This window comes from Gracilinanus agilis, chromosome 1 (assembly GCF_016433145.1).
Source record: "Gracilinanus agilis isolate LMUSP501 chromosome 1, AgileGrace, whole genome shotgun sequence".
In the NCBI taxonomy this organism is placed as follows: domain Eukaryota; kingdom Metazoa; phylum Chordata; class Mammalia; order Didelphimorphia; family Didelphidae; genus Gracilinanus; species Gracilinanus agilis.
The window spans coordinates 312,121,951-312,146,928 of record NC_058130.1 but is presented as its reverse complement, the minus strand read 5'-3'; the positions used below and the strand labels follow the sequence as shown (position 1 = coordinate 312,146,928).

The following is a 24,978-nucleotide window of genomic DNA, read 5'->3' as shown; positions in this document are numbered from 1 at the left end:
GAAAATATTCATAGCTGCGCTTTTTGTGGTGGCAACAATTTGGAAAAGGAGGGTATGTCCTTCAATTGGGGAATGGCTGAACAAACTGTGGTATATGCGGGTGATGGAATACTATTGTGCTAAAAGGAATAACAAACTGGAGAAGTTCCAGGCGAACTGGAGAGACCTCCGGGAACAGATGCAGAGCGAAAGGAGCAGAGCCAGAAGAACATTGTACACAGAGACTGATATCCTATGGTAAAATTGAATGTAATGGGCTTCTGTACCAGCAACAATGCAATGACCCAGGACAGCTCTGAGGGATTTATGGTAAAGAATGCTACCCACATTCAGAGGAAGGACTGCAGGAGAGGAAACATATAAGAAAAGCAACTGCTTGAACGTATGGGTCGGGGTGGACATGATTGGGGATGTGGACTCCAAATTACCACACCAATGCAACCACCAACAATTTGGAAATAGGTCTTGATCAAGGACACATGACAAAACCAGTGGAAATGTGCGTCGGCCATGGGTGGGGGGATTGCGGGGGGTGAAGGGGAAAGTAGGAGCATGAATTACTATCTCAGCAAGGCAGGAGGGAAGAGAGGGAGAAAAAGAATTTGGGGCTCAATATTTTTTAAAAGTTGAAAATTATTTTACATGTAATTGGGGAATAAGTAAAACATCAAATTAAAAAGAACACACAAAAAGATTAGTAGACAAATAAACACTCTAGAAATCATGTGATATGAGAAATGACTGAAGGAACTGATACATATGGCAGAATTGTATAACAATCAAAAATTTTAGGAAAATAGTAGGATATAAAATAAACACATATAAATATCAGCATTTTGTATATTACTAACACAATCCTGTAAGGAGAGGTAGAAAGAGATATTCCATTTAAAATAACCACAGAAAAAATAAATTATCTAGGCATATACTTGCCAAAACAAACCCAGGAACTACATGAACATAATTATATTAAACACTTATTACACAAAAAATCAGATCTAAGTAATTGGAGAAATATTAATTGTTCATGGATGCCAACATAATTAAAATTATAATCCTACCTAAACTAATCTGCTTATTGAATGCCATTCCAATCAAATTACCCAAAAATCATAATATTGAGTTAGAAAAATAATAACAAAATTCATTTAGAAGGATGAAAGATCAAGAATAGCAAAAGAATTAATGAAAAAGGAAGGAGGTCTAGCAGAATCAGATTTTAAACTGTATTATAAAACATATTTACCAAAACTATGTACTCCTGGCTAAGAAATAGAAAGGTAGATCAGTGAAACAGAACAGATATACAACAAACAGTAGTACAAGATTATAGTGGAGCAGCTATGTATGGATAAAGGATTGTAATGAAATACTACTATGCTATCAAAAATGATGAGGAAGACTTTGGAAGAATCTAGAAAGACCTACACAAACTGATGCAGAATGAAACAAGTTGAACCAGGACTACTATACAATGAACAAATATGAAAAACAGCTATTTTCAACAATTCAATGATCCAAGACAATCCCCAAAGGCTCATGATGAAAAATGCCATCTACTTCCAGAGAAAAAAATTGATGGAGTCTGAATTCCACAAACATACATTTCACTTTTTAAATTTTTTGTTTGCATTTTCTTCCATAAAAGGATTAATATGGGAAAATATTTTTTACATGACTGCAAGTGTAAAATCAATATCAGAATTCATACTGTTTTGGCAAATGGACAGAGAAGGGAAGGAAGGAGAGAATTTAGAACTTTAAATTTTAAGAAAATCTTAAAAGTAGTTTTTATATATAATTGAGGAATATATACATACATGCATGTACACACATATGTGTGTGTGTGTATATATATATATATGTAGAAGATACTATCCTGACTTTGGACATTAGTGTGAGGTGCCAGAAGGATAAAGATCGAGAAGCCCCTCAAGAAATTTGATAAAGCTCTGGAGCTCAGAAATCAATGCTTAATATAGATTTGGAAGATATTTGGATATAGGTATTAGCTCAATTCAGGGGAATAAATGAGATGCCTAGGAAAGGGATGTAGAGAAAGAATATCACACATGGAAAACTCAAATTAAAGGGTCAGGAAGAGGATAAATACCTAGGAAGTAAGACCCACAGATGAACTGTTGAGAAAGAAACAATGCAGTCCCTCTGCAGCTGTAGTAGATCAAAGAGACTCAAGTAGGAAGGAGCAGTCAAATATCAAAAACTAGAGAACTCAAGAAAGATGGGAATTTAAAAGGGTCCAATTGATTTGGCAAAATATGACATACTCCTTGACCTTAGAATTTTGCAATCTAAAAGGAGACACATAACAAGTTGCTAGATTGTCTTTTGTACTATAAGATGAACAAAATGATATCACTATGTTGGAGTCAATGTACAGTTTGTTCAACTGTGGCTGATCAGACCAATATGAGTTCAGCCACAGGTAAGCATGAATAGCCCATCTGAACATCTAGGATGGAGCTGTCCCTAAATTTTTGCATCTTACCTTTCTTTAGGGTTAATGCAATTCTGAATTGCTTATAGAACATAGCATCTTCTTTGATATGGGCATACCTTGCAGGACGGTCCGGCGTCTGTGTCTCCTAGTTTCACAATTGATACTAAAGTTCTTCAGACAGACCTCAAAAGTGTCCTTGGATTGCTTCTCCTGACTTTTGTGTGAGCACTTGCCTTGTGTGAATTCTCCACACAAAAGAGGCATGCAAGGAAAAGAATGAAGGAGAAAATGGGGAAGTGGTTATGGCAGGCAATGCTTGAGCCTCAATCTCATCTGAATTGATTCAAAGAGAGAAGAATATATAGGGAATGGTAAAAGGGAGAGTGGATTAAGTGAGGTGGTAGTTAGAAATAAAATTGACTTTTAAGGAGGGATGGGATAAGAAGAGAGAGGAAGAATCAGAAAAAATGGAATGGAAGGAAATACACAGTAAATAGCTGTGAATGTGAATGGGATGAGGCCCCCCCCAAAAAAAAACAGAAGTAATTAGTAGAATGGATTAGAAATCAGAATTCAATAATACATTGTTCACAAGAGTTACCCTTGAAACAGCAGGACATACACAGAATTAAAATAAAGGGTTGGAAAAGAGCCTAATATGCTTTACTTGAAGTAAAAAAGGTAGAGGTAGCAATCATGATTTCAGACAAAGCAAAAACAGACCTAATTAAAAGAGATAATCAGGGAAACAACATTATGCTAAAAGATACCATAGACAATGAAGCTATATAAAAAAATTTTACAGCAAGTTTTCCTGAAAAAGGCTTCATTTCTCAGATATATACTATATATATATAGTATATATATATGTATATACACATATATACATATGTATGTATAAGCATAGAATTGAGTCAAATTTATAAAAATAAGAGCCATTCCCCAACTGATGAATGGTCAAAGAATATAAACAGGCAATTTTGGGGAGAAATTGAAGCTATCTATAGTCAAGTGAAAAAATGCTCTAAATCAGTATTAAGAAATGCAAATTAAAACAGCTATGTCAGAAATGACAAATACTGGACATGATGAGGTAAAAAATAGGTACACTAATGAACTGTTGGTGAGGTGGTAAATTAATCCAACCATTCTAGAGTAATAGCATCTGATAACTGAGATTTCTGAAATGGGAACTACTATCACAGTCAAGAGTCCCAGTTGGTCACATAGGAAGTAAAACATGTAGCAAAAACCCCATCATCCATAAAAAGCTTGAAGATGTACCCAAAAGCACCAGGAAAATTCTCAATTTGTTCTTGTTATTTCTAACTGGAATCCTGTACCTTATCCATTTGTTGTTTTTTGGGACTCCCCAATTTATAGTTTATCACCACTCTGGGGTCTAGCAAGGATAAGGATCCCTGCACTATAGAAAATGTTACTTTTCAAAATACTACAAAAAAGCAACAAAATTTCCAAAAAACAAACAACTCCCAACCAACTTCCTTCCCCAAAACAATATGATACTTATCCCTACATTTACATCCTTCCTGTCTTATAAAACTAGAATAATTTTTTAAAAAATTCTTCAAATCCTTCATTATGCTCAATATTAAACTCTGAACTCCAACAACAAATAGAACAGTAAACTTCTAGCCCAGTCTAAGATTTTTACAGTGCTTTGTTTCATAATGTATTTCCTACGCATCAATCCTATAAAATAAGTAGCTCATTTTTCCCCAACTTTTTTCAATGACTTTTTGGGTAAAACCAAGTATCCTATTATAATAGTATTTTTTTAAAAAAAAAAAACTATGCTTGAAATTATAGTTGAATAAGAATGCTTATATATTAATCTCTTGAGTTCCAAGGCATTCAAGGTATAGTTTAAATATTATTATCCTTGTTTTACAGATGAGGAAATATCACATGGAAATTAAATGACTTGGCTACAATCATGAAGCTGTTATGAAATGGGTCAAATTGCTGTCATGTTCAAGAATTCCAGTTGTTTATTCAGGGAGTAAAACACATAGCATGGATTTTTCACCTCGACAGTTTTGAAGATGCACCTAAAAGCACTAGGAAAATCTTCAATCTGTTTATATTGTCCCAAGAATCTAGCTAGCATCTATACCTTGTCTATTTGTTGTGTCTTGGGAATCTCTATTTAATAATATATCACTTCTTTGAGAATAAATACCCTGAAGTATTTGGAGCATCTTGAGTTTCGAAATTCAACGCTTTTTCACTTTAAGAGGGAGGAACTGGTACCTTTTCCACAATAAGCTGAAGTAATGGGAAGAGCAATAAGTATGATATCTGGGAGAAATGGTTTTGTGTCCTGGCTCTCGCATTTACTAGCCAAATGATTACTGGCAAGTAAACCTTTTGAACCTTTGGTTTCTTCATCTGTAAAATAAGGGTAATAGTACTTTTACTACCTACATCATGGATTGCCAGGATTAAAGTGATTTGTAAATATTAAATCCTATATAAATTTTAAATTTCTTTCTGTCAGAGCAGCAATTTGATATATTAAAATTTCACACTGAACCAATAATATAAAAAAATTCTAATGAATTTACAGAAAGTTTTAATAAATGCCTGATTTGGGGCTACTAAAAAGCCAAAAACAAATCTTAACAAGTCTATTCTAATTCTGAACATTACAAAGTGGCATAAAACTAACCTAGTGAGGCTTCCACCTGTAAAAACTTGTGGTATTTTGAACAGTTATCAATTAGCTTTCTTAGCTCTTGCACACTGTGTTTGTTCCGGTCTCTAATAAATGCCTCAGCACACTGTTTTGCATAAATTGTTGCAGATCGAATAGCTTCTGTGCGACCATGTTTAAAGCCAGCAGTACTACATGATTCATAAGTAGGAACAATTTTCCCAAAGTGACGATAAGCAGCAAGCTGACAAGCAAGTTGAAATATAGCATCTGGACTCATTCTTTCTTGGATTACATATTTTTTCCCAAATTTTCTAAACTCGAATGGTTTCACTTTTAAATCATGCCTTTTCTTGTCAAAATTTTTACGTGCAATAGTCACAGCAGTCTGAATTGAGTCATTCAAATGAAATGCCAGCTTTTCTACATTTGTAGGACTTAATACAGCAGCAGTACTTCTTGGTTCAATTGCCGGATGCTTTGTGCTGTTTTGATACAGTTCATTCAAAAAACGGACAACTGCAATTCCATCTCCCCAAGAATGTTCAAAATTTATCCCAGCATCGCCATTTGCAGCGACGATTAAACTGAAAGATTTGTCAAACCAACGATTATAACCATATCCATGAAGCATAGAATGTGATAGGTGGGAACTCTCTTGTATTCTAAAACTATCTAAACACAAGCAGAATATTGCACTATCAATTTTGTATATGCTCTCTTCATTCCCAGCTTTCAGAAGCTGTTCTCTTACTGCTGCCCAGGTATTTCTGTTTTCAGTGGTTAGGTAGCCCAGAGGATACTCAGCTATTGTTTCCTTATCCTGTAAAATATTAATTAAATGTGCTCGTATTTCATGTGGATGTAAAATGTTTCCAATAGGATCCAATATGTTAAATACATAAAAATGACCATTTCTCATCACCAGCAAATGACGTGCACCAGGATCTGAAAACAGTTGATCTTTACCTTGTTTAGGAATCCTGGAACTGTTGAAGAGATGAACATACTGTGACATATCTAAAGGATAAGCTTCTGCAAAATATGCTCCATACCAAGACACAGAGGTTGGAAGGAAGCTGAGAAACCTTTTAAACTTTTTACTCTTGTTCCATTTGGGATTGACAAAGTAAATATCTGGCTCTAAGATATTATTCCTCAGAGAGTTAAGAAATTTCATTGCTGACACAACCAAATTTGTTGCTCTCATGATTTGCCTATTATATGATTCTTGTGGATCTCGTTTAAGTATGAGGAAAGGATTAGAGTTAATAACAATAGGGTCTCTTGCAGAAAGATACATATCAAGCCAAGGACCTGCAAAAACAAAAAACAAAACCAGACAAATAAAAGTCAGGGAAATACTTTTTTCATAATGAAGCCTAATTGTTTTGGATTTGGCTTATTTGCCTTAAGTAACCATTATGTCAAGGAAAAATTCAGTTTCAGTAAATTCTTATTTACTCAGCATATACAGAGAAGGAAGCAGGAATTTTCTAATAATGATAAAAAGAATGCATTTATGTAATGTTTTAAGATTTGCAAAGTACCTTACACACATTACTTCATTTAAGTTTTCCAAAAAAGTTTTGAGGAAGGGAGTGAAACTATTGCCATTTTACAGATAAGGAAAATAGGACTTACAGAAGGTAATGTGGGACTAATGGTCACATAACTAATAACAGCAGAACTGGAAGACTTGAATCCAGGTCTTCAAAGTTTAGTGTTCTTCCTACTATGTTTCTCTCTCCAAGTCACCAATGATCAATAACTCATGATCTTATCTATTATCATTTTAAAGTGATACCTTCAAAGACTTAAAAATAGAATTATTTCTCATATTAAATCACTACAGGCTACTATGTTCTTATAGTTGTCCTTTTTTACCCATTTCTTGTCTTATTATTAAAATGTTAGCTACTGTTGGGCATGCCCATTTTTCATAACATGCTTCCTTCAGTGACACAGTGACTATCCCTATGATTTCATTGGTATAGAGAACTCTTAGATGAAGAAATTCCCTTTCCCTTTACCAAAGCAGGTGCCCCATTTCTCTGTAAGTAAGAGTCTTAGAAAGCAGTGAGAGATTAAGTTACTCTTCTCATGCCACACAGCCAGTACATGTAGGATATAGAACTTGAACCGTGGTGTTTGTGGCTTGGAAGTCAACTTTCTATTCATTATACCATACTATCATGCTCTAACATGCTTTTAATTTTGTTAGTTGAGAAATGTTATTACTAATCTTATTAAAATTGGGTTTAGGACCAGTGGAAATGCGTGTTGGCTAAAGGGGGGGGGTAAAGGGGAAAGTAAAAACATGAATCATATAATCATGGAAAATTTTTCTAAAAAATAAAATATTATAAAAATAAATCAAATAAATAAAATTGGGTTTAGGCAAAATAAATAGGCTTTTCCTATGAAATAAAATGAATTTCTACTCAAAGGAATCAAGCAGGATAGTTGGCAGTCAAGGAAAGCAATAAATATTTATATTTTGAAAGCCACATATTTACTTACTAGCCACCCTTTGATAAAACCCTTGTTAGTAGTTAAATACTTAATTAGGAAATTTCTGTAAATGTTTTGGGCTTCTGTTAATTTAGAATTTGTGGAATGTAGAAAATATTTACTCATACTATTTAGATATGTAAATCTAGAGACATTTTCATTCCATAATTTGTTATCTATATGAATTTGAAATTGCCTTAGATATATACAAAGCGAGACTGATAATAAATGACATGTAATTCCTTTGCAACCCCACTTTCAGTTAATATCATCTTTGTTTTCTTGAGACCACCCTGGTGATGAGCATTTTTGGACCTCTGCAGCAAGTCTTTATAGCATGACGGGACTTTTCATAGTTTGTACTCTATATACCATATTTTGAGAACCTAAAGTCATTTTCAAACCATAAGGGATTGAAGTTGAATTTTCTAAAAATTAATTAATTAATTGATTAAGAATATTTGCCCAGGGTTACATGAGTTGTATTCTTTCCTTTCCCTCCTCCCACCCCCTCCCATAGCCAACAAGCAATTGCACTGGGCTTTACATGTATCATTGATCAAGACCTTTTTCCATATTATTAATATTTGCAATAGAGTGATCATTTAGACTCTACATCCCCAGTCATATCTGAAGTTGAACTTTTAATAAAGAACTGCTAGGTAAACATCAAACTCAGTCATACTTGGAAAAAATAGCATTAACACAAAATATTACTCTCTATGAAAGTCCTATTCTGAGCCCTCATCATGACAGACATGACTCTGGGATCCCAAAGTGATGTTAACAAAAAATAAACTCTATAGTCAATAGCAAGTTGAAAGGATTTTGATGTAGGAGCCATGCAAAAGCAGCCTGGCTATGAAGTTCAGAGAGAAGGATTACCTCCAGAAGATTGGTCACCATCTGATTAATGTTTTCAGTCATGGTAATTTATAAATACTGTCTCCTAAGGCACAATAGGGTTACAATCTGGGTGAATGGAGGGACGACTTTTCACTGTGAAATTATAGCTCTTTTGAAGTGTGAAATGTCACTATTAAACATTTATAGTGCACCCACTAAATTAGCAGAAATATTAGGTAGGCACTTAAGTAGAAACTAACTTCACAAATAATATGTGACATTTTTAAAAATAGTATTATTTATATTAGATATAATGGAAAGGACATAGGATTTAGAGTTATAGGATCACAGATACCAAATTGGAAGGGACCTTAGATATTGACATGAATGAGAGTAATATACAAATATGGAAATAAAGGCTAAAAACAGGTTATAAATGGCTTTAAATGTCAGAGGAGTTTTTTGAAACTGGGAGGTAACAGGGAGCTGCTGGAGTTTTCTGAGCAAGGAATGCTGAATCCAGATTTGGGCTTTAGGAATGTCACATTGGCATCTGAAGGAAGAATAGATTGGACCAGACACTTGAGGCAGGAAAACCAATCAGGAGTCTATTGCACTGGCCCAGGTAGAGGTAAGGAGTTAAACTAGAAAGGTAATCATGTGACTGGAGGGAAGGGGAAGGATGGGAAAGATGTTGTAGAGGTAAAACCAAGCCAAAATTTCAATATATGGGTTTAGGTTGTAAACCAATGGTGACTGAAAAGACGGAAGAACTCTTGTTTCTAGGTTTCTTCATTTTAAGTTCCAAGAAACTTTCAAATGACTTTATTTTTAATATGAACACATAATCTAAAAAATAATTCTAACTTCAACCAATGTGAGTTTCAATAATCAACATCTAAAAATAATCACATTGAGTGGCTTTTTCTCCCTCAATAAGGAATTAGCTTGTTGTCAACAGCTCAATTTTGTTTCCAAAAGTTTGCTTTTACCTGATTAAGATGAGTTAAAAATCAAGTTCCTTAATTTTAGAATACGAATTTCCTCCTCAGTTTATATTTAATTACTTTTCTTTGTTACTACTAATCTATATCCAAATCAATTGTGTTACAAATATGTGTCAATTAGTGAAAACAGTCACCAAGTAGGGATGTAAATGACTCACGGAAGTGTAAAGAGAAAAGAGAGGCTAAGATGGAATCTGGGGAATATCTATATTTTAGGATAGGTAAGAAAAGGTGGATGAAGAATGAAGGCCATTTAAAAAACCCCAATGTGAGTATCCCATTTAAAAAAAACACAATTTCTGGATATATTACTACAAGAATATGATGCATAGTTTTTACAGAAACAAATTAGAACAAATCATCTAAGTGAGAGCGGCAGACGGGGGACTCATTCCAACAATAAGCTAATTAACATACAAGTTTCCAGAATTATCTAGAAGTGAAATAGATAATACAGATGACAGTTTAAAAATTAAAACATGTTAAAAAATGTCTAATATTCTGAAAAATTATAAATAAGCAAACCTGATATATAGCTTGTATGACTATTCTTTCTATCCAGCTCAACAAGATGTCTTTGTAATTTTTTTCCAACTCCATTTTTAAAATCCTTTGCAAGTTTTTCAGTAGTTCTAGTTTGTAAAAGAATAAAAAATGTAAATGCCACACAGTATAGTTTTAACCTTTCATGGAAAAACTCCAACAAAAATTAAATCTATCTACTCAATTGTATTAATCTCAACACCCACATTTGTACTTTTAGAGTTTGTTTCTTTAAACCCTCCTTTGATTCAGCATTTAGTAAAAATTTTCATGGCTTTTTTTTGTTGTTAACTCAAGCCTGAAGACTCAGATGAGAAGGGAAAAAAAGATAAAAGTTAAATTCTTATGGCTGTCCCTCAGGTTTTAATTTTTGAACAATTTTGTTCCCCTAAATTGTTTTACTTTCTGCAGGTAAAATTTACTTAAGAAACTAATCTGAAAAAAAATTAATTGAATTAGTAGCCAAGAAATCTGGGTACTAATATTACTTCTGCCATAGATCAACTATGTGTCCATAACTTTTTCTCATCCATAAAATGAGATGGCTTAACTTGACAATCTCCAAGTTTTGTTCCACCTCTTAATTCTGATTCTCTGGCACTGCTTTGGAATTATATAATTAGGTGAGCTTTTTATTGCTAAATTAAAGGGCAAAAATATACTCAGCTCTTATTTTGTCTTTACTAATTGAGTAAACATTCTGGGAATTAATCTTCCTCTGAAGCAATAAAGTATCCATAGAGCAAATTTCTTTTTCTATGCAGCCTAAATAGATCTGCATCTCTAGCAGAGCTCAAATATCAAGGTCACCAAAGCACTACTGGAGACCTGTGCTGTTTCTTTTTGTTGTCAATGCTATTTGCAATCAAGTTTATTAAGGTCAGAACTTTTTATTTTGTTAAGTTCCATATAATGGTTAGAAAAGTACATTAAAGCCATACTTATTCATATAAATCTGAATTAAAGATCACAGTGATTAATTCAGCTCTATAATATTCCACCTTCCATAAAAGGAGAAGAGATATATATGGAAGATGTTACATTTACATCCATGAAAGGGACAGGAAAAGATCTTGGAAAAACCAGCATGCAGGCAATCTTGGAATTACTGACCTATGTAGGAAGCAGAATAAAGGGAAAGGGGCAAGATACAGAAGGGCCCCATATCCTTGGAAGATGCATTCCAAGCCCTACCGTGGATGGCTGAAACCGTAGATATAAATGAACACCTGCTGACCCCAAATATGATGTGATTTTCTTATATATACATATGTAAAATAAAGTTCAATTGCTATATTAAACACACAAGACATTACCAATAAGATAGTAATGAAGTACATTGTAGATTATTATACAGTACTGTACAGTAGCCTCCCCTTATCTTCAAGGGATATGTTCCAAGATAAGCAGAAAGAGGAAATCTTTGCCCCACTCTGTCCACCCTGCTACCTGCCTGCTTGCCCTCATGTCTATTTTCTGAGCTGAATCCCCAGGCTCCACATGTCCAGGCCCCACCCTACCTCCCTTCTTTCTCGGCAAGAACCTCAGGTATCTGAAACCATGGAAATAAACATTTTGTAAAAGTAGTGGGTGGGGGCGACTACTACATAATCAACTCCTATTCTTAAGAGTTGATACTAGCATCTTACCATAGTTCTAATTTTTCAAGCGCAGTGTGTCTAACAGAAGACAGAAAATTCTTTACACCAAAATGAAGAAAACTCAGCCGGGTAGGCAGAAATAAAATTAGGTTATTCCTGGAAAACTGCCAACAAAGGTTACTATAATGAACATGAGAAAGTAGTTTAAATAAAACCAATATGAAGATGAGTCAGGCTTTGATAGTTTCTGTTATGCATGCTTTAACTCAGCCTTGGAGGTAAATGTTCCATTAATTATATAACACCAAGAAAATTGTCTAGATAAAATAGATGACTAATTATAATATGTCATTAAAACTGGAAAGTTCTATCATATCTCAGGGGTCCAACCTGTATTCATTATCTTTCAGTAGAGGTTTCTGAGCAGCCAAGTATCGCTTGATGGAATCCTCCACATCTGGAACTGGTAATCTGGAATTGTGTGGTTTTAAGAAAAGCAAATTAAGTGTTTATATATAGAGACCCACAATTTTATGTCCATCAATTCAGTTTTTAAAAACCCTTAGAATTCACGGGTTTCACTTCATATTCATCTACTTAGTATCAAATCAAGTATAATTTTACTGTAAGGAAACTAATTCCCATATTGACACAGAAACATTTTCCATTACTTAAAATCACTTTCTATTAATCTATCAATGCATATAAAGGTTTATCATTAAAGGAAGGGTTTGAATCCAACTACTCAGCAAGTATTAATCTAAATCTTGCCACCTAGGAAGATAAAGCATACCATAATCAACAATTAGAAACTACACTTCAAACTGAAATGGAACAATGAAATAGAAAAGCAGTGTTCCATTAGAAAGACCTTCAGACAGGAAATGATGGAGGTGAAAAGTTTTTGTCTTTTTTTTTGAAGAGTTAAAGAGAAAGATGAGAAAGATAAGAATAATCTGTGGCACCAAGTGCAGAAAAAATTAAGACTTCCAAAGTTCCTGTTTGTAATACTAGTGGATTTGCTGTTTTGGGGATGTGCTTTTCCTATGACTCTTACTCAGTAAATGTCTCTCCCAACTTTGGCAGGGAAATTGAATTATCATTATTATGTATTATGAGTAAAACGAATATGCTTGTGACTACTCTGTGTCTATATGTATATTCCTATAATACAGATGCTTATTTTGGTAGTCTTAGTGAGTTGTTGAGATTTAAAAACAAAAAGTAATCAGCTCCATGGTTGGGGGTGTGTAAAATTTCCTTGTCCCACAGACAGTCTGCAGGCTGGGTCTCACACTTAAAGCCTTTCGGGCTCAACAAGAATTTCCAATGAACTTCATTTGTTCTTCCATAGTACTTATTTTGCCTATCTCTTCAATCACTAAATTCCTCAGGTTTGCCCTTGATTTGGTCAGGGCCCAATTCTTTTCTGTTTCCCTAGCACGATTCTGCTTCGTTTCCCGCCACCCCTTCAAATATTAAATTAAAAGGGGTCTCGGCAGCTCCTCTGCCTCCTCGACAGTAGACTCGGATTAGTACATGGTCGTCATCATAGTCATCTCCTCTTCCTCCTCTGGCCGGGGCTTCCTCACCTGGGCAGGCTCTGCTGGAAGTGCAGCGTCGGGATGACGCTGCGGTGCACATAGTGGTGGTCCAGATCCCAGGTGGAGGACACGAGCTCCTGGTCCCCTGACCGCCAGTAGTCGCGCGCAGCGCCCGCCCCGGCCCCGGGACCCACCCTGGCTAGCGACAAAAAACCCCACCAGCCCCTCGGGTGCTGCCGGGGCCGCCAGAAGCGTCCCCCCGGACCTTTCAAACAGAGCATCCCGCGACACCAGCAGCGGCGGCGGGCGGACGGCTCCCACCCAGGCAAAGGCGGGCCGCGGGCTCGGGGATGGACGCTGGCTCCCGGCAGGCCGCACCTGGCGACGCCACTACCGGCGGGACGGTTGGACGACCCAAGTCCCTCCACTCCTCGGTAGGGGGGCCTCGCGGGCTCGGTAGCGCACGCGCCAGGGAAACGTAGGCGCGTCTGGAACGATCGGAGAGCAAGGTGTTGGGAGGGAGAAAGGGAGGGAGCGGAAAAGAGGTGGGAGTGTGTGTGCGGAGGTGGGGGTGGGGGTGTGTGAGTGGTGTCTGCGTATGTACGTACGGTACGTGCATATGTGCACGTCTATGGCCCACGCGTATATTTACGTGAACGCTCTGGTTCGTCCAGGTCTAGGAGCAGAATGTATTTAAGGGGTTATTTCAGTTTAGGATCCTGGTGATCTCGTAGGAGAGTAAAATATGCATAAGGGATACTGACTGTTTTATGATCCTGGTGATCTCGTAAGGGGTCTGAGTGTACGTAAGGGATGCTAGCTGTTTAGGATCCAGCTGACCTTTGGGCCGGGGAAGGGGGCAAAATACTCATAAGTGTTGTTTAGGTTCCACGTGCCCTTGTGGGTTAGAGTATACATAAGAGATGCCCGCTGTTTAAGATCCAAGTGACCATTTGGAAAAATTCAGAAAACTGATGTATAATTTTTTACTTTAAAAAATTAGCTTAGTCATCCACAAACAAATTTAATTATAACTTGAAATGGTTAGAATGTTGTTGAATAAATTTCATGCTTGAAAAGGGCAAAGGTGAGTGTGTCTGTGTGCTGGTGCTGGTGCTGGGGGGTGGAGTGTGGGGGACATCACTCTAGAATCTGGGCTTGATGTTCAACAAACAAGGGATCTTGCCCTGGAAGAAGAGGGGGAGCATGGGTAGAATTCACTCTGAACTGTCCACTAAAGAGATTTTCAATTCTTTTTAAAGCAAGTGTGAACATAGTTGATTGGTATGATGGTCTGAGGAACATCTGGAAAGCTTCAGCTACTATTTATAATTTTTTGAAAATTTATCTTTAGTATTTCAAACTAAATATAGTTGCATCTATCTATCTATCTATCTATCTATCTATCTATCTATCTATCTATCTATCTATCTATCTATCATCTTGTTACAATATGTCCATAGCTTATTACTTTATGCTTTAGTCTGCATCTTGGAAGATTGTTTCTCCTCTTCCCATTTTTTAGTCTGAGACATGCTGAGGATGGGCTCTCCCTCCTCCCCACTCCCTATGTCCCCCCCCCCCCCCCAACTCCCTTTGGTTCAAATACCTGCATCCTGATGCAGTTCCAAGTGTGTAAACTTGAATTCTATTTAAAGTGTGACTTGCTCAGGAATTGATATAGCCGGCTAGTTTTCTGCTTCTTCCCCTCAAATCATGGGGAACGATGCAACATGCAGCCAGCTTGTGGATAGTGAAATCTGTTATGGGGACAGGATGGTAACAAATCAGCCTCAAATAGAAAAAAGTAAACATTAATAAGGCACTAGAACCCTGTCCATAGGATAATAGAACATTAATTAGAAACAGAAAATATACCTTTCTTTTGTTAGCCCAGGATCTCATATTTTTCAACTTCTGTGTAAAACCCTCCCTTGTCTTTCACCCTCCTACACACACCACCAGACTGTATAGAACTATCCAATCTGGGAATTCAGTCATATCTTGCCAGCCTTGTTTTGAAAAATTCCAGAGAACAGGTAGTGCGGCAGTAAAAAATGGCACTGAATTGGAAATCAGAAGATCTGGGGACCTATCCTCCTATCTTGCCACCTTATTTTGAAAAGTCAATAATGACCACAATAGAAAGTGCTGGATTGGATCTAGGTTTAAATCTCAGCTTAGATACTGCTTGTGTGACCTTAGTTAAATCTTTTCTGTGGTCTTCTGTTTCCTCATTTGTAAATTTAGGGTGCTAGAGTTCAAAAACAAAATACGCCTTGCCCTCAGTTTACATTCCATTGGGAGAGATTATATACACAAATATATTAAAAATATATGTAAGGCAATTAGGGTTTGAGGGGAAGGAACTAATGACCGAGATTTCAAGATCAATAACAATTAGAAATACCTGAAGTATTGAGGACGTAGAATTTTAGGATTAAAGATTTGGAGTGGGAAGAAACTTTTGAGATTATCTAATACAGCTTTAAATCGGTATGTAAATTCTCTGCTCATCTACATTGGTCTCTTTAGACAACTTCCATGGTTTTTCCAGTGATAATTGTTTCTCTTTAATGGAAACAGTGGGCAGCAAGAGGAACAAGACTCTTATACACTGAAAATCTTGCATTTCTCACCAGTTAGCACTGGTTAAATATCAACTGCAAAACCTGGAGTTTCAGCATTAGTCATTTAAGTACTAATTGCAGATTGTTCTGCTCTAAAGTGGTTACCAGTTTTGTGCCTAATCTGTTTTATTACTCAGTTTGTTCTATATTAACTTTAGTTCAGAACTGCAAGACAATTAATTGCCTATAGTGGTCCTCAATGTCCTCCCCACCCCATATTCTCATTCCAGAAGGGCAGCAAGATCTCTCCCACATTGACAAATGATGACAAGGTGGACAATGGGGGAACAAGGGACCTGCGCACTGGGGACTCTGGCATTCTAGAAGAATTCCCCAAGCTAGTACATGCTCTTTATTCTCTATGACGTATGTGTCAAACCCCAAAACACACTTCCACTTGAATTTGGCCATGACCAATTACTATTGAGAGATGACTAGCCCCCAGATCCTAATAAATATACCAACCCTGATCCACAGAGCTTGGCAGCTGCTACTCTACAGCTTGAAATGCTACTCCACTCCTGGAGAGCTACTATTCCATCAGCTCTAGAGAGGCTACTCTACTAACCTCTGGGTTTATTCATCAACCCTAGGCTACCTGATTACCCTCCCCCTCCCCCAGACTACTCCATAAACTACTTCTAATAAAATTCTTTTCTTCTGGTTTGAATGGAGTTTGAGTGTCCCATTCTTGGGATGAGACCCTGAAACAAACTTGGGTGTTTTTCTCCTACAACATCTTTATGCCTTCAGATTTTCATTCTGAATTGCTTCTTAAATCTCTTAAACTGACTTCCTTTGGAGGAGTTTAGCCCTATCTATTCTTACTCTAAATCTTCTAAAATCTGTTCTTCAAAATCTAGAGTACATGCCACACTATTTAGAACTTTCTTCTTCTTCCCTGCCACAAACTTTAGAAGGGAGGAATTACTTCCAATCATTTCTATCCCAGCAACTATTGGTGAGAATCAAGCCCAGAATTTTGCCAGTTATTAAGGTCAAACTCACTTGAAAAATACTCTATTCCCCTGTTTTGAAAATCTGGAAAAGATTTGCCCCTTTCCTAACCTATCCTATAATACCTTCTCCATTTGCGCAGGAGATTTTTCAAATATCACTGACTCATTGTGCTCAGCAATCTCATCTGACAACTTCAGGACTCTGGGATGTGTTGAAGGAGGCTAGGTGTTCTTTTATTACCTACTTATTCTTTTGACTGCTTATCAGTTGACTTTTTGTTGTTTTTTCTAGTCTAAAGTAATCTTTGGACTAGAAAATTAATATTCCCTCAACAGAAAAAGCAGAACTAGTCTAAGAGTTGGGTAGTTATTTATTTTTATCTATTATCACATCCCATTGATCCAGAGCAGGTATGTAGTTAGCACAGTGGACTTGGAATCAGGAAGACCTGAATTCAGATACCACCCCCAGACACTTGCTATTTTTGTGACCTTGGCCAAGTCACTTAACCTCTCTTACCTTGTTTTATTACCTGCAAAATGGGGATAATAATAGTTCCTAACTTGTAGACTACACCTTAATCCCCAATTTTTCTATCATTTCTATTTTACTAATCAGTTTCTTCTTGTCAGAATCAGGTCCAGAACAGCAGTTCATCTTGTGACTTCCTCTACATTTTGGAGAAGTATAGCAAATCAAATATTTATTAGTTGTTCTGCTTTAGACAGTGAGAATTCCAGCTATTTGAATAACTGAATTCCCATGGGATACTTGTGGGTGTGTGTATATATGTAAAACTTTCAGCTATGTGTGGATTCTGTGGCATAAACATTATGAGATGCTTGGAACACCACAGTAATGTAAGTAGCCCTATTTAGCTCATTTGCTACCTTCCTTAAATTTATAGAACTTTAGTAGATGAGTAATACATACACTGGTCATGGTAGGGAGTTAGTATGCTCCTTGTTCCCCATTGTCACTTTCGAATACTTCCTCTATCATCATTGCTCAGCAATCTCTCTTCCTTTGTTACTCAGTCCATTCAAATTTATTGCCCAATCTAGATCCTGGTGGATGCTACCTATTGAACCACAGGACAATCATCCTCTTTTCAGTTTAGTACTAAACTCACAGTATCCCTCTCCACCCAAACTTCTGCCTTTATATGAGAGGACTAAAACATACATTCCCTTAAATTCTCTAGTCTTTCAGATTCTTAATATATTCTCCCCCAACCTATTCCTCTATTCTACCTCAGCTACACACTAGGTCCCACTATCCCTTTTTATTGTTGTTCAGTTATTTCAGAAGTGTCTGACTCTTCCAGACCCAATCTGGATCAGCAAAGATCCTGGAGTGGTTTTCCATTTCCTTCTCCAACTCATTTTCAAATGAAACTGAGGCAAACAGGTTTAAATGACTTGCCAAGAGTCACACAACTAGTAAGTGCCTGAGGCTAGATTTGAACTCAATAAGATCAGTCTTCCTGATTCCAGGCCTGATCCTCTCTCCACTGTGCCACCTAGCTGCTGCCACTCTCCTTGCTATCATCTTGTATCTCTCCTCCCTTTTTCATCCAAAGTCTGAGGGGTATACAGAAGGGAGAGAGAACAATTCAAATCCTCAGCTTTGATAAGAGAGAGGATCTGATTTATGAAAATTAATTAATTAGATACTGCATCTAGAGTTAGATAATGTGGGCAACAATTTTGGCCCTACTGCACTTCACCTATATGTTAGTACGAAAGTCAATGAATTTCTTTGGGGACCACTTTTCTCTTTTGTATAAAGTTGGATTAAATCAGGCATTCTGAACTTAGTGTCTATGCACAGATTAAAGGGGTCACTGAAAAACTTGCATAGAAAAATATATCTTCATTTTTACTTTAATATTTAGCATTGGAGGAAATGAAATTATGAATTTTTAAAAAATTGTTATTCTAAGATGGGGGTCCATGGGCTTCACTAGACTGCCAAAGTTATCACATAAAATGTTAAGAACCCCTGCACAAGATGATGCCTAAGAGTTTTTAAAATTCTAAATCTTATGTCTAGAAGAAGGGTGGCAATTATGGAGAGACCGCCTCAAGTATTTTTAATATCAGGTAGAGATATCCTTTTGGCTATGTGGCCTCCAATTAGAGCATTCTATAAACTATAAAGTACAGGGCCTAGGGTTACTATACCTTAGGGACAACTCTAGGTGACTTTTTTTTAATACATTCATTATTTATTCTTACCATTCTTTTTCAATTTTTTTTTTTTTAAATTTTAAACCCTTAACTTCTGTGTATTGACTTATAGGTGGAAGATTGGTAAGGGTAGGCAATGGGGGTCAAGTGACTTGCCCAGGGTCACACAGCTGGGAAGTGTCTGAGGCCGGATTTGAACCTAGGACCTCCTGTCTCTAGGCCCGGCTCTCAATCCACTGAGCTACCCAGCTGCCCCCTCTTTTTCAATTTTGAGTGCTATATTTTCTCCTTCCCTTTCACCGTTCCCTGCCCACTGAGAAGACAAGCAAAATATGAATTTTACATGTGAAGTCATACAAAACATATTTCCATATTAGTCATATCCTCTTCCAAAACAAAAAATAAAGAAAGCTAGAAAGTTATACTTTAATTTTCACTCAGAATTCATTTTTCTCTCTCAGGAGTTCGATAACATGTTTTCTTTACCATGAGTCCTTTGAAATTGTCTTAGATCATTGTATTGATCAGAGTAACCCAAGTCTTTCACATTTAATCATCTTTAAAACATTGCTCTTATTGAATGCAATGATCTTAGTTCTTACTTTCTCACTTCACTTCTGTTTTTTTCTAAAACAACTGCCTTTGTCATTTCTTATAGCACAATAGTACTCCATCACAACTACATGCCACAACATGGTCAGCCATTCTTCAATTGATGAACTCCCCTTCAATTTCCAATTCTTTAAAACCACACAAAAAAGCTGCTATAATTTTTTTGTTCACACAGGTTTTTTCCTTTTCCTTTGATCTCTTTGGGAGTACAGGTCTAGTAGTGGTATTGCTGGGACAAAGGGTATGCTCAGTTTTATAGTCCTTTGAATATAGGTCTAAATTGCTCTCCAGAATAATTGGACCAGTTAAGCAACCTACCAACAGTTCATTAATGAAAGCATTTCCTTCATTCCCTCTAGCATTTGTCATTTTTGATAGTTGTGAGATAGTATCTCAGAGTTTTAATTTTGCCTTTCTCTAACCAAAATTTAAAATTTTAAGTTATTTCAACATTTTTATGATTTATGACTTAAAACATTTTTTATAACTATAGATAGCTTTGATTTCTTCTGAAAACTGTTCACATTCATTGACCATTTATCAATTGGGGAATGTTACTTATTTTTAAAAATTTGACTTATTCTCTATATGTTTAAGAAATGAGGCCTTTATCAGAGAAAGTCACTATAAAATTTTTTATATTACTTCATTGTTTATGGTACCTTTTGGCGGCATGTATGGGGTGTAACAGGAAAACTAACACCTCTGGTATGAAGGGTTGCAAAAACTTTTTTTGTCTATCTTTGATGTCCACCTTTCATCCAACTCTCACCTGTGGCTCCAAGAAGCTGTAGTATGTGTCTTGGCCACACTTTGGTAAAACCATGTTGGCAGACAAACTAAACCAGGTTGAGGATAACCTACAGACCTCAAACCCATTGGTGAGTTAGTGGGATGTCTACCCCAAAATGTGAAGATTTTTCCCAATGGAATGGGCAGATGAGAACAATTCATTTCGATGGCCATGAAGGCATTTGAAACAGGTGCTATTTAGTGCTTAGATCTTGGCCAGACAAAGAAGACATCAAAGTCATCCACTATATCCTGGGCCATTGCCAGTCATCTTGACTTTTGTCTTGACACTGAACTCTGATGACCTTAGAAAAGAGAGTGAGGCTGGCATCTTTGTGCAGTGTTGGCTCACTTATATTCAATTCAGTAGCAATTCAAGATATCACTTATCATGACTTCATTGGCCCTCTTTGAAAATAAAAGACAACAATATCTTTTAGCAAAATCGTTTACCTAATTATCTCTTTTAATTAGGTCTGTTTTTCACTTTTGCTTTGTCTGAAATTATGATTACTACCTCTGCCTTTTTAAATTTCAGCTACAGCATAATAGATTCTGCTATGGCCTTTTATTTTAACTCTGTGTGTCTTTCTGTTTCAAGTGTGCCACTTATAAACAAGATGTTGTTGGATATTGGTTTCTAACCCGTTTTGCTATTGGCTTCCATTTTATGGGTGAGTTATGATTACTAACTGTGAACTTCCCTCCATCTTATTTTCTTGTGTTTATCCTTCTCTCTCTTTTTATCCCATTCCTCCTCAAAAGTCTTAGTTTCTGATCATTTACTCTCTTAATCTACCCTCCCTTTTGTCACCTCCTATCTCTTATTCCCTTCTCCTTTCCCCTATTGATTCAGTTGATTTCTATACTCCTTTGAGTATATCTTTCCTTTTTGAACAAATTCAGAGGTTCAAGTATTGCCTTCTAGCCCCTCCCATTTCCCCCTTTATTGTAAAAGCTCTTCTTTGAATGCTTCTTTTATTTAATAAAAAATTCCCCATTCTACTTCTCCCTTTCCTTTTCTCAGGGCATCCCTTTTTCTCACTTTCAGTTTTTTGAAGTTCTTCATAACATAATTGATTCATACTCATAACCTCTGTCTATATAGTCCTCTAATTATGATGAAGTTCTTAGGAGTTACAAGTATCGTCTTCCCATATAGGAATGTGAACAGTTTAAACATTTTGACTCCCTCATAATTTCTCTTTCATGTTTACCTTTTTATGCTTCTTTTGAGGCTTGTGTCAGCATATCAGATTTTCTATTCAGCTCTGATCTTTTTAACAGGAGGGCTTGAAAGTCTTCTACTTCATTAAATATCAGTTTTTATCCTGAAGGATTATACTTAGTTTTGCTGGGTAAATTATTCTTAATTGTAATCCTATTTCTTTACCATGTGGAATTTCATATTCCAATCCCATAACTCATTTAATATAGGAATATAAAAGAAAAATACTGAAAATTATCTTCTGAGCAGAAATGACTTTATTGTGAATGCACAAGTGACATATATCAGTGGTTTGCAAACACCCCTGCCCTTTATCAGCTAACAGGTATTTATATTTTATGAGAAAGAGCTAGATTACACAAACTCCTCCTAGAATGCGGGGTTGGTCAACTATATCTTTCTTCTTTGAAAAGTGTTGGTCAGCTACATCTTTTTTCTTTGAAAGAATGGCAACCACAATTTTGTTTTCTTGAAGATGAAGCAACTATAGTTCCATAGTGATGGGAGGTCTTGGGTTAAATCTGGCCTCAGATACTTTCTAGAGCCATGATGGTGATCCTATGGCACACATGGCAAAGAGGGTACACAGAGCATTCTCTGTGGGCATGCATGCCATCCCCCAGCAGAGTTCATTACTAGAAAGGCAGAGGGATTTGGGTAGAGCTACTCCTTTCCTCCTCTCCACCATACCTGATGACATTTTTTCACATCACCTACCCCTCTGCCCAACAGCCTAATGGGAGCACTTACTCCCCTCTCCCTCTCCACCTGAGCTAAGGACATTCTTCACTTCACTTGTCCTTCTACCTAGCAGCCTAATGGGAACACTCAAGTGATAAAGTAGGCAGCAAAGCTGGAGGAGAGTGGAGTGCTAGGACCACTCCCCACCCCTCACCACAAGCTGAAGACATTTTTCACATCACCTGCTCCTCTGCCCAGCAGCCCAGTGGGGATATTTTCTCCCTCCCCTGTGTGGGTAAGGTTGGGGGGACACTCAGCACTCGGTCTGGAGGTGGGACACAAAACTGCACACAGTCTCTAAAAGATTTGCCATCACTGTCCTAGGGCAAGTATTGCCTAGCCCTTACCATTCTTCTGCCTTAGAACTAATATACAATATAGGTTTAAAAAAAAAAAAAAAGAAATAAAAGACAGGGGACTAAGCTGAATCTTCTTCAAGAAGAATGAGGCTTTTTTCTTATCTTCATTCTGTGAGAGGCAGATTATTTAGACACCTATTCCATACATGTTCAAAATAAAGATGACCAAGGTTATTCTGTAGTTTCAAAGTCAAATGAGATATCATAAATCCATAGCCTCAGAAATATCTGAACACATTTTAGGACACTGAAGACACAAACAACCCCCTTTGGCAAGAATATTTTGAAAGGTACTACTTTTTTTTGGAATGAAATTAAAATAATTTTAATGTTCAAAGAGATCTCCCTAGATATTTAACATGAGAAGAACATGAGTGTGCCAACAAGGTACTACATTTTAAAAATTTTTACTCATACGGATTATTGATTCTCATATAAGTTATTTAATCTTAAACAACCTGGATTATTACTTGTAACATAACTAAAATGCTGAATATCTAATAGGATTGTATGCAGAGTATATAAAGTTATAAAGAGGCATAAAACACTGTATATTGATGTTGCTTACTTCCTTCACAGGAATCACTAAATCTTATATGACCATGACTCTACGTATAAATTGTTGTGGTTCCATGATATTTAAATCATTTCTTTCTGGCTGCTTACAATATTTCCTCCTTAACCTGTTTGATCTAGAACTTCCTATAATATTCCTGGGAGTTTTTATTTTGGGATAGATTTCAGGATGTTATTAAAAGATTCTTTCAATTTCTATCTTGCCCCCAGATCCAAGATGTCAGGACAATTTTCCTTTATAATTTCTTGAAATAGAATAGGTAGGCACCCCCTTTTCTTCATTATAGCTTCCAGATAGTTCAGTAATTCTTTAGTTATCTGTCTTCAATGTATTTTCTAGTTCAGTTGTTTTTCCAATGAGATAGTATACATTCCCTTCTATTTTTTTCATTCTTTTTACTTTGTTCTATTGTTTCTTGGTGTCTGTAAAAACAATTTAGGTGAGCCAGATAGGAGGAAAATAAAGGTTGAAAATTGATTCTGATATTTTTGAAAAATGTTATCAAAAGTATCTTCAGTGGTAAAGTGAAGTGAAGCTTGTAGAAAATATATGTAAGGTAATGGGGTCACCAGGGATATTATAAATAAACTAAGTGGTTTGTGGGAACACACTCTAGGATTTATGAAAGACTGGACCAGGATGGAGAGACCAGAGTTTACTGGATTCCCACAGGAATGGCAGTTAATCTTAACTTTCACTCAGCTTCCACTAGGCCAGAGTATAGTAACAGGATAACAAGGTAAAAGGGACTTAACAGCTTTAATTATGTTTGACTAAAAGGTGGGAAAAGGGATTTCTATACTTAAAATCTAAAGGATAAAACCACAGGGCAATGGGAGGACTTATTCTACTCTTATCTAAGTGATCTAAACTAACAGGGCCCAAGGAGCTATAAATGGAGTCTCTGGGCAACTGCCTCAGACCTGGAACCTGCCAGGCTTGAGTACAACTGGGGCCTTTGTGGCTTTGGGATTCTCACTGCAATCCACTGATGATCTCTGGATGCCAGGAGTCAAGATGATCTCAGGTACCAGGTTGTGAGGGTTTTGCTTGAAGCACTGTCCATCAGATCTCCAACTTCACCTCTTCCCTGGCACAGGATTATTGATCTTCTCTCCTTTTGCTAGATGCCACCACTCAGTATCCCAGGGGAAATCAGGATGCAGGGTGTCCTTTGCTCTGAGGTCTCCCAGGCTGGCAACAGTTTTTGCCCACCACTAATGGAGTCCTCTCTCAGGCACAGACACACTTCCTCCTCCCTCATTCTATCCTGGAATTCCCAGCTCCAGCTCCTTCATGCTATGTACTTAATACCTAATTAATAACTACGCTAATCTAATCTTCCTCACAGCAAGCTCAAAGATGAACTTCCCTTCAGGGCCAGGCACAAGGAATTCTAAAGAGACTCTTGTTATAGAAAATTAAACTTTTTATTTAATATATATACAAAGGTAAAAGGATTTCTAATTCTAAGGGATTCTAATTCTACCCAAATAAACTCCCAGGTTCTGCAAGAAACCACTTCTCCTGTGGTTCACAGACTACACTAATCCTTCCTGATCTAACTAACAAATGTTTATACTATTCTAACTAAAACTACCATTACAATTCTTAACTTCGCCTTTAAGTTATAAAGATAACCAAGGCTAGCTGGTTGAGTCTCAACAGGAATCAAGTTAGGACTCTGAGCCTTA

General features: G+C 36.7%; 1 protein-coding gene across 1 annotated transcript in view; it reads right to left on the bottom strand.

Moving 5' to 3' along the window:
• Positions 1-13,474, bottom strand: part of LOC123231390 (carnitine O-palmitoyltransferase 2, mitochondrial-like) — a 30,255-nt gene extending 16,781 nt beyond the window's left edge. The window contains exons 1-4 of the mRNA XM_044657645.1: positions 13,242-13,474; positions 12,040-12,120; positions 10,031-10,137; positions 5,154-6,455 (exon numbers count right to left, since the gene is read on the bottom strand). Coding sequence (XP_044513580.1) covers positions 5,154-6,455; positions 10,031-10,137; positions 12,040-12,120; positions 13,242-13,474 — 1,723 coding nt within the window. The remainder of the gene's footprint in view (positions 1-5,153; positions 6,456-10,030; positions 10,138-12,039; positions 12,121-13,241) is intronic.
• Positions 13,475-24,978: the final 11,504 nt, after the last annotated feature.